Source organism: Vigna radiata, unplaced genomic scaffold, assembly GCF_000741045.1.
Source record: "Vigna radiata var. radiata cultivar VC1973A unplaced genomic scaffold, Vradiata_ver6 scaffold_73, whole genome shotgun sequence".
Taxonomy (NCBI): Eukaryota; Viridiplantae; Streptophyta; class Magnoliopsida; order Fabales; family Fabaceae; genus Vigna; species Vigna radiata.
The window spans coordinates 1,507,084-1,519,540 of record NW_014542365.1 but is presented as its reverse complement, the minus strand read 5'-3'; the positions used below and the strand labels follow the sequence as shown (position 1 = coordinate 1,519,540).

Here is a 12,457-nt window from a genome sequence, read left to right as displayed (position 1 = left end):
CAAACCTTTTCTTAGTCATCTCAAAGGGAGACCACTAAAATGACTTAAAATACCAACAATGGGACCATTGTGAACAACAAAAGCCAACAATAATGCACACTGTCTTCCACAACCCAAAAGCCGACAACTAAAATCATATTTAAAACACAATACAATGCATTACAAAATAACTCAACAGAAAATATTTAAACAACTTTTTATACTACCCAAAATCCGAGTAAATCGATGAAAATACCTATTGTTAACACAACATCAAATTAAACCCTAACCTCCAAATAAAACATAAACAACAACAACAACTAATTAGGCTTAGATAATGACCCCTTACCTCACCTTCGTACGATGTTCAACTTCCACCTTCAATGAATCAACAGTAGAATGACCACAAATCACCACTTTCACAACAACCTAGAAATCACCACTTCCACTTAAGCCAAGACCCCAGAAATGGCGTTATTAGACAAGGGTAAGGGTTTTTTTAATTTAGCCTAATTTTTCTCATTTTATTTTAATCCTCAATATTTAAACATTTAAATGACTTCAGACAGCCACGTAAGCTTCGTTTTAAATCGCTCACTAATAGTTTGCCACGCTAGTATCTACACCGTTACGATTTTAACGCCGTCTGCCAAGAGGACCATAATGAACAATTTTTCATGAAATATTGGACCTTAGTGAACTTTTTTCAAAAGTGGGATCATTTTGAACCAAACTCCCAAAAGAAGGACCAAATGATGTATTAAACCTATAAGTAACAATTGCTTAATCAAATATCTACATCAATTATTATATAATTCATCAATCAATTAATTAAAGGATAATGATATTTAGACAACATTTTTTTGACAACATTTGAACATTGATTACGTGTCAATCTGTGATTGGTCAAAAATTACTCCACAATCAATAATAATAATCATAAACACTAATGTGGAGTAATTTTTGACCAATCACATATTGACACGTAATCAATGTTCAAATGTTGTCAAAAAAATGTTGTCTAAATATCATTATCCTTAATTAAAACATAAACAAATATAAAATAAAAATAACTTTTTTAACTTGATATAAAAATTTCTAATTGAAGACTACTAACATCAAATCATATATCTAAACATATTATAACAATAACAATTAAATAGAGATTCGTTTTAAGTTGTTTTAAGTCAAATGTATAGATCATAAAACGATCATAAAACTATGCGTACTTCAAAATACTAAATTAATTCAAAAACAAAACATAAAATGAACTTATATTGTTTGTAAATTATGATATATCATAAATGTAGATCTCTTTGTCATGAATCTATTATTGGTCTTTTGGTAGTCAAAAAGATAAAGATAAGTGATGAGTTTAGAAAACTAAAGAAAAAAGACACATAAAACTTTAGAAAAATAGTAATTTTTGTAAAATGAAACTTGATTAACATTAAATTAAATTTTTTATAAATAAAATAATCAAATATCTCTTTAAAACCATTAGTACTTTTAAATTATTTTCCAACTCCTTCTATAAGTGATTTATTAAATATTTCACGAAGCGGGAATGTGAGTGTGCTATTTTATTACAATCCTTTATACAAAACATTTTATTAAATTATTAATTGTCAATTGTGTCCCTAAAATATGGACATCTCTCCACGGAATTTTTACAACATTCTTTTTATTGGTAAAGTACTCTATGAAGTTGCAAAGAGTTATTAGTCTGATAAAACTAATTATCATTTTTTATATATATCTTAATATTTATATAGGATTATTTTTTATACAAATTATCACTATTTTACCTTCCCTAAATACTTAATTCAGTACGATATATATTGACATTATATAATAAAAGTACATTCTTATTATAATAGTTTCAATTTTATTATTTTTATTTCAATTTTATTAATAGTTGAGATAATTAAATACATGTTTAGTTTAAACTTTATGATGTATTTATTAAAGAAGAGAATGATGTTAATATACAGTTAACTTTTTATAATTTATTTTTTATTTTATAAATTTAAAATTCTTTTAGTGTTTCTTTAATATTAATTACATATCAACATTAATATTATCTCTAATAAACACGGATGATAATGACTAAAAGATAAAACTAAAGACATATTAATTATTAATAAAATATAAAAAATGGTAAAATTAAATATTTATTATAATTTATTTAAATGTAATAATTATTTATTTGTTATAAAAAAGTGGACACATCATATTATTTATTGAGAGGTGAATGAGAAAAAAGATAAGATAATTAAAGAAAATGAGAAGTTTGATTTGGTTTTTGTCAAAATCAGAGCAGACCGAGTTGGAGAAGAGATTGGTAAGAAAGTGAGTTGCAGGTGCTTTGGATTGAGACGAGCCAATGCAATGACTCGGATCCTACGCACTCTCCACATCTCACTTCGACAACACATACAACCTTCCAAATTCTAACACGCGCTCACATCACCTTAATTACATCTTTTTTTTTCTAATATTATTAAAATTTAGTACAAACCGCGTGACTTCGCTCAAAATTCAATGTGATTGCGACCTTCATCAAAATTACCTTCCTGAATATATATAATATCTATATAAGTTTTGCACTTTCGCTCTGTTTTTCACGTCTCAGTTGTTTCGTATACACGTACTTCTCACAATTCTTTCGTATTTCGCGTTACCAATCCCAGTCAGATCAATATGGCTTCAAAACATGGTAACGATTCACCATTTTTTTTTCTCTTGTTCAATTTTTTTGCTTTGTTATTTTGCACAGACTGAATTCATATCTGGGATCCAAAACAGGTGCAGTTATCGTTATCATGGGTGTCTGTGGCGCTGGAAAGACGTAAGCTTCTTCTTTTTCTTTTTTCCACCTATTGTTGTTATGATGGTGGTGTTTTCGTATTCAGTTTTCACTTTTGGTTTACATTAATATTTTTTTTAGTAATTTTCAATCTGTTTGTTGTTTTCGTATATTTGCACTTTTTTTTTCTCTGTTTTTTTTTTTTATAAATCTTTGAGGATGAGAAATAAATTGACATTAGAATGTGACAGACAGCATCAATCAGAAGGCACGAAAGTGTTTTTATATATATATACATACATAATAGAAAGAGGATGATCATGGTTGAATATTGCTGTTGCAAGTGATTGCTTTTAACCATTCTCAAGCTGTTGAACAGGCTGATTGGTTAACATTTTTTATTGGATATGTGTTCACAGCACAATAGGTCGGAGGCTGGAGAAAGAGGTGCAGTATAAGTATCTTGATGCTGATGATTTTCACTCTGAATTAAACAGAGGTGTGTGTATGATTTCTGCACAAGGACTGTTTCTATCTGCTTTCTTATTTCTTTTTTCTCATTTTGTTTTGTCTTAATCTCATTTCTTCCAATACAACAGAAAAGATGCGAATGGGAATCCCACTCACAGATGAAGACAGGATGCCGTGGCTTGAAGCACTGCGTGATGTCATAAATGAATACTTGGATAACAAAAAGGGTCTGATTCTTGGTTGTTCTGCTTTGAAGAACCAATATAGAGAAATGCTTAGATCAGGTTACCCTGCTTATAAATGGGGAACTTATGCAAGTCCTGTTAACTTCATTCTGTTGGATGCTCCTGCTGAAGTCCTGAGTGTTCGAGTTAATGCGAGAGCTGCTGAAGGAAAACATTATATGCCTGCATCACTTCTGCAATCTCAGTTAGATTTGCTAAAGATTGATGACTGCGAAGGAATACTTAAAGTTGATGCTACTTTGACACCCCAAGCCATTGTCAACACCATTCTAAACAAGCTCCAGTTTCAGGGCTGTTTCCATCATGATTGTATTGAGTTTCATTGATAAAATGAATCTCTAATCATTTCATGGTTTCAACTATAGTTTGTACAAATAAAAGGAGGAATATGATTATGCTTGAAGAAAAGGGGAAAGAAAATGGTTTAGAGCAGGATAGACTATAGAGAAAAAAAGAAGCCAAGCTGTACATATGATATTCTTATTGGTTGATGCTATTCTATTTCTTTTTCACCATATATCGAATATAAGAAAACTCCCAGTTTAAACAGATCCTAGTTTTGCACTTGGATTTGTTTTCTTATTATCCTTTGATTAAACTTTAATGATGTGGTGATTGTACAAACTAAAACACCAAATATTTTGAATCAGAATTTGGTGTTGTTCGTCTTTGCAAGAATGAATTGGATGTCATTGAATTTCAAGATTGGCCTACACAGACTGGATAATAATTAATATTGGAATTCGGTGAACATCTGGAAAAAGAAAACTGACTTGACTTATATTTCTGCTACCATGTTACCTGAGAATTTCGTATAGGAAAGAGTCCATAGCAAGTGCATGAGAGTGACAATCATTAGCCATGTTGTCTCGTTACCAGACTTACCTTAAATTATCTGCAACTTGTTTCAAAGGTGACTTTAGTAAAACATAGTTGGGCAGCCATTGTGATTCTCCACAGAAAAAAAATAAAATAAAATAAACTGTAAGTACTTTAGGCTTTAGAAAAAAGTAAACAAAATGTTCCTGTAAAAGTGAAGGAAAAATTGTTTGTATCTAGTTAAGAATGTTCAACTTATTCTATCTTTTACTTTCTTTTCATCTTCGAAGTTATAACTTGATCGGCAATGGGCCCTCAAATTGCAAAAATACTACCTAATTTCCCTGTTTTTTTTTTTTAATGAAAAAAGAGATAAGTTGCAGCCTGCTTCACACAAGACTTTTCTTCATGACATTTGAATGGGTGGTAACTACAATTAATTAATAAAACAAAACTAGCCTTTTGCCTCTATAGGTGACACTTAGCATCATAATTAATTATAGAATCTTTTTAAACTTTGTTTACTTTGCTTTAGCCTATTTACTGTTTGCAGGGGTGGAACGACATGTTCGTGCTGAAAGTATAATGGACGCGGGGTGAAAAAAATGCATTATTTATATATAAAGCTGATTATGACTTTTGTATTTAATAGTAATAATAATAATAGCAAAATTATTAATAACAAATAAAATCATCTTTCTTTTTACTCTTTTTTATTCTTTTTCAAATTACCTAAGCAATTTTATTTTTCACACTCTTTATTCTTTTCTGTTGTATTCCCTTCGTTTCTTTTCTTTAGTACTCTAAATTTCTTTCGCACCATCAAAATAGAGTATGCATTACGGTCTTTTTTTTGCTCCTCTGCATTCCTTTTTACAAACCATGCAATCTGCTGTCAAAATTACCTTGGCTGATTGTCATTTTTTCTCAATAGATACTTCAGACTAATATCTCCTCGCGTACAATCCTTTGAGAATTAATTATATAGCCAAAATTTTATTTAAAAAAAATCAATAAAATAATTGATCAAGTCATAAAACACTATCCCAACAGGAATTGTAAACCACCACTGAACAGTTTTGATTTGAATAATTGTTCCTAGAGGTGCATAAATTGAGCTTGGCTTTGCGTGTGGGCTCCTCAGCAGCACTAGTCCTCTTCCAGGGGAGGTGCAGAAGTGAAGATCATACATTTCCTTTTTGTCACCGCAGTAAAGCCTTATTTTTTTGCCTTGGCAAATCTGAGGCAACGGTATTTTTCACCACTTACAGTAATTTCAAGAGCTCCATCTTGGTTATCTTGATTTGACGCAGTTCCCATCAACACACTTTTCTCTTTCTCCAGATTGTCTCTCTCTATCTTCAGCCTTGCTTCTTGTCGGGCAATCTCAGCCTGGAACATTCAAAAATTAAGGACAGTGAGGATGTCTGATTTTTTGTTCTTTAATTGCAAAGTCATAAATGGAAAGGAAATTTTATACAATGGATATTTGTTTGGTAAATAGAAATATTCTTAGAATGTTCGGTCAATTTCAATTTTTTTTGTTTCATATTCCCAAATGCAACAATATTTATGCTTTACGAATAATGTAGCACACATTTTCACAACGTAAAATAGGGCACTGAATATCTTCACAAAACATAAACTAGGTCTCAGGAAGGTGTCGGAAACATGTTATCAGTATTTATTAAAGACGTAAAAAGAAGTGTGGTGTAGAGTAGAAATGCCTGAAAAATATAACGCTCTAGTCTAAGGAAGAAACATTTTGCAGAGGGGCTTCTCTGTTGTCATCTGATGAATTGATTGCAAGAACAACAATCACTAAAACAATATACCAAAGGCAGACACTCCTAGGGCAAAGGAGTTTCAAGATCTAATATAAAGGTCATGATTCAGATTTTAGATGCTTGTTGAAGATCTTACATTGACTAAAAATAAGATTAAATGAGTTGTAAAACTTTACAAGTCAAATTTTATGAGGTTGAGTTATTTATAATAATCCCACTTTCTAAGATGGTATCAAAGTCATTCCAAGCTTATTATGCTATCTGTTATAGGACTCACCTACAAATATTTAATTTTTCACTTGAAACATTCATTCTTTGATGTGAGGAATATGTTGAAGATCTCATATATAATAGAGATAAAGTCAAATAATAGTATATAAGATCTTACAAGTCAGCTAATTAAGTTACTGCTTAACCATTTTTTGCAATTCTAACAATATTTATTCTGCTTCTTGCAACCATGAAGCAAAAGTTTTAGTTATATTTGTTATCTCTAGCTTATAATTTTAGGGATTGTTGTTTTTATTTAGATGTGTTACAAAATATTAGTTGAGTCATAACTCCTATTAAGGGGTTTATCATTATGTCAAACACAGAAATTTGGGAGATGAAAAGCTTCATTTATTCAGATTGTGTGATACATAAAGAATTCATGATTAAAACTAAACTAGGAACAACAGTATTCTTTCACTTCATATGGTCAACCTTAAACAGTATTTTACAACCATTGGCATCTTTTATTGATTATTGTGCAAAGTACTACTAGTGTCTTACAGCAACAGTAACAAAATAATATGGGTTCAACTTTCTCAGATGTTCGCATAATAAAGACAATTATGTAAAAATTATCAGAAGCATAGCCATGGGGAGTGTCCCAATGACACAGGTCAGGCTGTAGGACACATACTATGGGTTCAAACCCTGTAATGCAGTTCATCCCTTTCCCATGCCCCTATGGACTTACTCCAATGCCCACCTTTGTAGTCAGTCCTCACTTGAACCAGAAACAAAAGTTGAGAGGAAGTCTATAGTTATTCATCATGTATATGTTGGATATCCCACATGGATTAGAAATATAGCCAAATTATGCAAGCCTTACCTTATCAAACTAGTTTTTAAAGTTAAGTTAAACTTAAATTCCACTTTCTTAAGGTAGAGTATTAAAGTCATTTAAAGCCTATCCTATCAAGTTTAATCCCACTCTTGAAATGTTCAGTTCTCGACATGTGAGAGTGTGTTAAAGAGCCTACGTAGATTAGATATATGATCAAATTATAGTAAATAAATAAGTGCAAACTTCACCTTAAAAATCAGTCATGTGAGCTTGAGTTAGAGTTAAATTTCACTTTCTCAAAATGGTTTCGGAGTTACTCATAATCTATGTGAAAGGAATTGTAGAATGCACATTACAACCATGGTTGTCAAACTTTCAAGTAAACTCCTAAACTCTTATATTCCAAGTAGGCCAAACGAGTTAATTATCCATTAAAAAACATATTAAAGTTGAGAAAACTCTGAAATCAAGAAGTGGATTTGAAATCATATGTAATTTTTGCCCTCATTGACCCCACAAAATGTTTTACTGGAATCTCAAATTATTTGAAGAAATTAACTCCCTTTTAAAATGTTCTCACTTTGATAAGTGGAGTTTTTATAAAGTTATATATGATTTCATCGTTTATGTATTTAGTACTAATGTATTATCAAACTTTATTATTGTATTTTTTATTTCTCTTTATTATGAAATTAAAATGTTAAATTATTGATGTGTTAAAAGAGTATTTTGTTAATAGATCTTTTCAATATTATCTTTCAGAAGAACATAACGTTCAATTTTACAGGTCAAAATTTGAGAAGCTCCGTGAATAACAAAGAGGGTATTTGGATAAATGTTGCACTTAGTTGGCTGAAGTTCCAAGGCTTCAGTTACTGAAAAGTAACAAACTGTATCTTTGAAATGAACGTGTGTTTGAGACCCTCACAGAAAAACCAACAAGCACACAGACTCTCAAACTTCACAACCACTATTACAACAACAATAGTCTTATCCCACTAGGAGAGAGCACATTAAAGTAAGAAAAATTAAAAAGATTACAAATTTGAAAGAAATAGGTAATCAGTAGATACCTCACGACGAGAAAGATCAGCCTTCCAAGCAGCCTCACGTTCCGCAACCTCACGTTCACGCTCTTCAATGTAACTTTGCATCTCTCTATCCTTCATGATCCTATCCTTAATATCAGCATCCAACGCTTCCTGCAACTCTTGGACAAACTTATCTACCACTGCCTTTATTCGGAGAGACATCTTGTGCTGAAACCCCACTATGAGAGCACACAAATCCAAAATAATCTTCATATACCCAATTACTAAAATGGAATTCCCTTACACGTTAGTTTAGCTCATTTTTCTAAGATTTTTGTTTTTTGTTTTTACATGAAAAAGTGTAAAATCCCACATAATAAATTCCTTAAAATGAATCCAAACTAAACATTTGTTTTTCATTTTAAGCCCACAGAAAAGGTTTGCATAGAATTTCTTATGCACTGAATTTCAAATTTAGGCTTTTGAATGAAGGCTCCGAATGAAAACGCAGTTTCATATCATGTAAAAAGTAAAAATTAATAGAGTAAAGAACAAGAAACAGAAAGACATAAAAAAGCACGTTATGCATCTCTCAAGGTTCTACAATGTTCTTTAAAAGAAATAACCTAATAACTTTTCCTCAGCAGAGTATTTTACAGAAAAACAAAACAAACCGAAAACAATGTTATGTAGAACAAACACACCTCTTTGCTTTTTTATTCCCTGGGACCCTGTTATTATGCGAGAATCGCAAGGGTAAAAAAAAATGGAATTTCCTATATAATTTGGAGTTTCTGAAATTCATTCAACTGGGTTCAAATTAAGGCTTGAAGAAGTGATTATTAAAGTACCTACAATAGGGAAGCCATAATCATTGGATTATAGCAAAAGGAGTGAGAATTTAGAAGGCGTACCTCAACGACGTCATCTTTGGAGATGATATTGATATATTATTCTCTTACTTAAGTCTGACATATGCTCCTTGTGTTTCGTTTTCTGTTACGAGTGTGAAGCCCTCTCATTTCAATTGGGCAGTGTGAGATGAAACCACACGCAGTGGAGAGAGACGTGTGAACCAAATTGAAAACACATTTTGGGTCTTAAACTCCTGTTTGAATGTTGAGAGCTACTCCCTCCACCACCACTGTTTTCTCCTAGCACCTACCATGACAAATTTGCCCTTATTTACTGTGCAATAAATTTGCCTTTATTTACTGGGCAGTAAATTTTCGACAACAACATTAACCTACTTCATTAATTACATTCCTTTTTATAACAATGCACTCCCACACCAATATGCACCTGGAAATCAACTCTCTGGCTTTGCTTTGGTTTCTTTTCTTCTTCCTCTATTTCATTGTTCATTCTGAGAGTGTGTAGAGAGTGTGTGGTGGTGGTAAGTTTTGCTTGACGTGAGGTTGCAAGTGGTACAAGGAACCAGTGGTGTAGAGGTTGTTTGTGGTGGTGGTTACCGGAGGCAGCAGAAGAAAACTTTGTTGCAGGTGCGTGAAGAAGTTATTGTAATCATTCAACGGATGTGATAATCCGTCGATGGACATCAACATTCGCTGAAGGGGAAACAAATGTTGATATCCTTTACCACAAATAGGTATATTATAATGCACTTTTACATACTTTTTTTGTAGATAATTTCTTTTTAAAGGTTGATGTTTGTTTTTTTCTTTTAGGGTTGAGTCTGCTCATTGGAGCCTGAAGAAAGTTCTGGGTAATAGTATGGGTGATCTTTGTTCTTGTTGGGATGGTATTCATAACATCGTTATCCTACAACACAACAAGATTAAGGCATCCTTTGAACAAAGTCTATTGCTGACGAGTGACCTTTTTAAAGGATACAGATTTAGACATATTATTGGGCGTGTCTCTCAATATGCATTGGATCTGATTGCTAAGGAATTGGAAAAAAGCCCAGCAGATAGGATTGGATTCATCAATGTGTGGATGCGTATTGAGATGTACATTTGGTCTCCCTTGTGCATGTGAATTAGCATGCTATGATCCTGGTATCATCCCTTTGGGTGAATTCCATATAATGTGGAGAAGATTGAGTTTCTCAAATGTTGAAACTGGTAGAAGAACGATTCGAGGAGGTTGACATTAGAGGTAAAGGCATCATCAAACAAAAGTTACTTGACATTGCTTGTCCTGAAATGACATCAATGGTCCCTCCATTACATAAAGTTAAGATAAAGGGTGCACAAAATGTAAGATTCAGGAAAATAGGAGTTTTAAAAATAAAGTAGTTTTGAGACTTTGAATTTTGTTTGGAGATTGGTGTTCTTGAGTTTATAATTTTGTTAGAACATAATTTTTATGTTATTTCTTTATTTTTATATTTTTTTTTCCTAGAGGCAAAAGGGTCTTTTACTTTTATTTAACTGGTGTAGAAATTAATTAAGAGAGGGTGTAGAAGGAAAAAGTATGCAAATTAAATAATCTAAATATTTAATAAAATAATATTTTGTAAATATTTTAGAAGATTTAATTGTTGTTATTTTAAAAATTAGTTAAATGAGAATAAGAGATATAATCTTGGTAGTTTAAAGATTAAAAGAAATATTATTAGAGAAAATCATTATTAGATATTGTAGATTTTAAAAAGATTTGGTGGTTGATGATATTTTAAAAAAAAGTAGTTAAGAGAGAATAAGAGAGAGAATTTTAGTGGTTTTAGATATAAACTGAGAGATTTTATTAAAACTAAAAAGATAGAGATATAATAGAAGAGGATAAAAAGGATAAAAGTAAAAAGGAGTTGACATTTTGTTACCCTAAAAGAAAGAACGAAAATTAGAAATATAAGGGAGAGAAAAGAGGGAGAAAATAGAGTCAAGAACAGGCATCAAAAATAGGAGGATCATTGGTGATGTTGTGAAGTTTTCTTGGTGATTTTGGAAACAAAAATAGTACAAGATCAGGTAAGAGGAAAAACCGGTTATATTGTAACACATGATTGGTTTAAGGTGTTGATAAGTGTTTTTATGTTACATGGAAATATTTTTGTGTTGTGGTATAACATTTGTACTTTGCTCGTGTATTGTTTTAAGGGGAGAAACATGGTTTGCTATTCTGATAGGTGGATTGAGTGTACTGTATTCTATACGTTTGATGTCATATGATTTTGATGCTTATGTCTTTATGTTGCTTGGGCTTGTATGGATGCATGATGTGGATTCGGAGTCAACAAAAAAATATATCACTGTTTGGGGTTGTTGGGTTAATGAGTAAAAAGAAGGGAAAGGGTAGGCTCATGAGTTTGGAAGGAAGAGAGATGGAATTAAGAAGTTGGAGGTAATTTGAGAGGGAAACCTAACAGAGTGTAGTGTAGTAAAGGAGATTATAAAAAGGAAAAATTTCTTTTAACAACACTTTTTTAACAACTTTTTGACAATGCATACGTGTCAGCTTGTGATTGGTCCGTTTTAAATATTTTTTAAACGTAAATTCAAATAGACCAATAAAGTGATGACACGTGTCCCGTTGTAAAAAAAGTTGTCAAAATATCATTACCCTTATAAAAAATAGAAAGAGGGTTGGCACTAGGGATGACAACGGGTCGAGTCGGGTACGGATAGTGCCTACCCGCAACCGTACCCGCCGGATAAAAACGTACCCGCCGGATACCCGCTTAAAAAATACCCGCGGTTATTTTAAAAATCCGCAGGTACCTGCGGGTACCCGCGGATATCCGCAAATAAAAAATATATTTTATATTTTTTTAAATAAAATTTAAATAAAATTACAAAAAATATATATATAATATAATATAAATTAAATTAAATATAAATTAAAATTTAATTTTAATTAATTTTAATCTAATAAAATATAATTTTATTTTATTTTTAATTAAATTTAATTAAAAATATATATAAATTAATTTTTTTATTTATTTTTTGCGGGTAGCGGGTAGCGGGTACCCACGGATCGGATAGTATACTACCCGTACCTGACCCGTTTAGAAGCAGGTATTAAAATACCCGCTACCCGTTACCCGCGGGTAGTAAATATCCACGGGTAATAACTACCCGCCACGAGTTTTACCTGCGGATACCCATGCCCGCGGATTTTTTTGCCATCGCTAGTTGGCACAGTGTACCAGTGCAGAGGAATGAACCCCTCCCAGTTGGTTTTTAGTTTGCACAAAATAGGAAAGATTAATTGTCCTTTACGTTTTGGTGTTGTTCTTATAAAATGATTGGTAGGTAAAAAGGGGTGGGTCCCACTTTAATTGAAAGAAAAATAAA

At 31.8% G+C, this 12,457-nt stretch overlaps 2 protein-coding genes across 5 annotated transcripts; one reads left to right on the top strand and one right to left on the bottom strand.

Annotated features, from left to right (window-relative positions):
- Positions 1-2,552: 2,552 nt before the first annotated feature.
- On the top strand, positions 2,553-4,089 carry LOC106779870 (thermosensitive gluconokinase). The gene is made up of 4 exons (XM_014668081.2): positions 2,553-2,698; positions 2,788-2,830; positions 3,208-3,287; positions 3,388-4,089. Exons 1-4 carry the CDS (start codon positions 2,683-2,685, stop codon positions 3,828-3,830), a joined length of 582 nt encoding a protein of 193 aa, XP_014523567.1. The 5' UTR covers positions 2,553-2,682; the 3' UTR covers positions 3,831-4,089.
- A 940-nt stretch (positions 4,090-5,029) lies between these two features.
- Positions 5,030-9,329, bottom strand: LOC106779903. 4 transcript variants are annotated; one of them, XM_022776768.1, is made up of 3 exons: positions 9,110-9,329; positions 8,238-8,423; positions 5,030-5,715 (listed from the first exon to the last, which is right to left on the bottom strand). In XM_022776768.1, exons 2-3 carry the CDS (start codon positions 8,415-8,417, stop codon positions 5,542-5,544), a joined length of 354 nt encoding a protein of 117 aa, XP_022632489.1. In that variant the 5' UTR covers positions 8,418-8,423; positions 9,110-9,329; the 3' UTR covers positions 5,030-5,541. The 4 variants fall into 4 exon arrangements, with proteins under 4 accessions (XP_022632489.1, XP_014523601.1, XP_014523602.1 ...); XM_014668115.2 differs by having other exon boundaries at positions 8,238-8,434; positions 9,110-9,326; XM_014668116.2 differs by lacking the exon at positions 9,110-9,329 and adding an exon at positions 8,900-9,102 and having other exon boundaries at positions 8,238-8,434.
- Between the last annotated feature and the right edge of the window lie 3,128 nt (positions 9,330-12,457).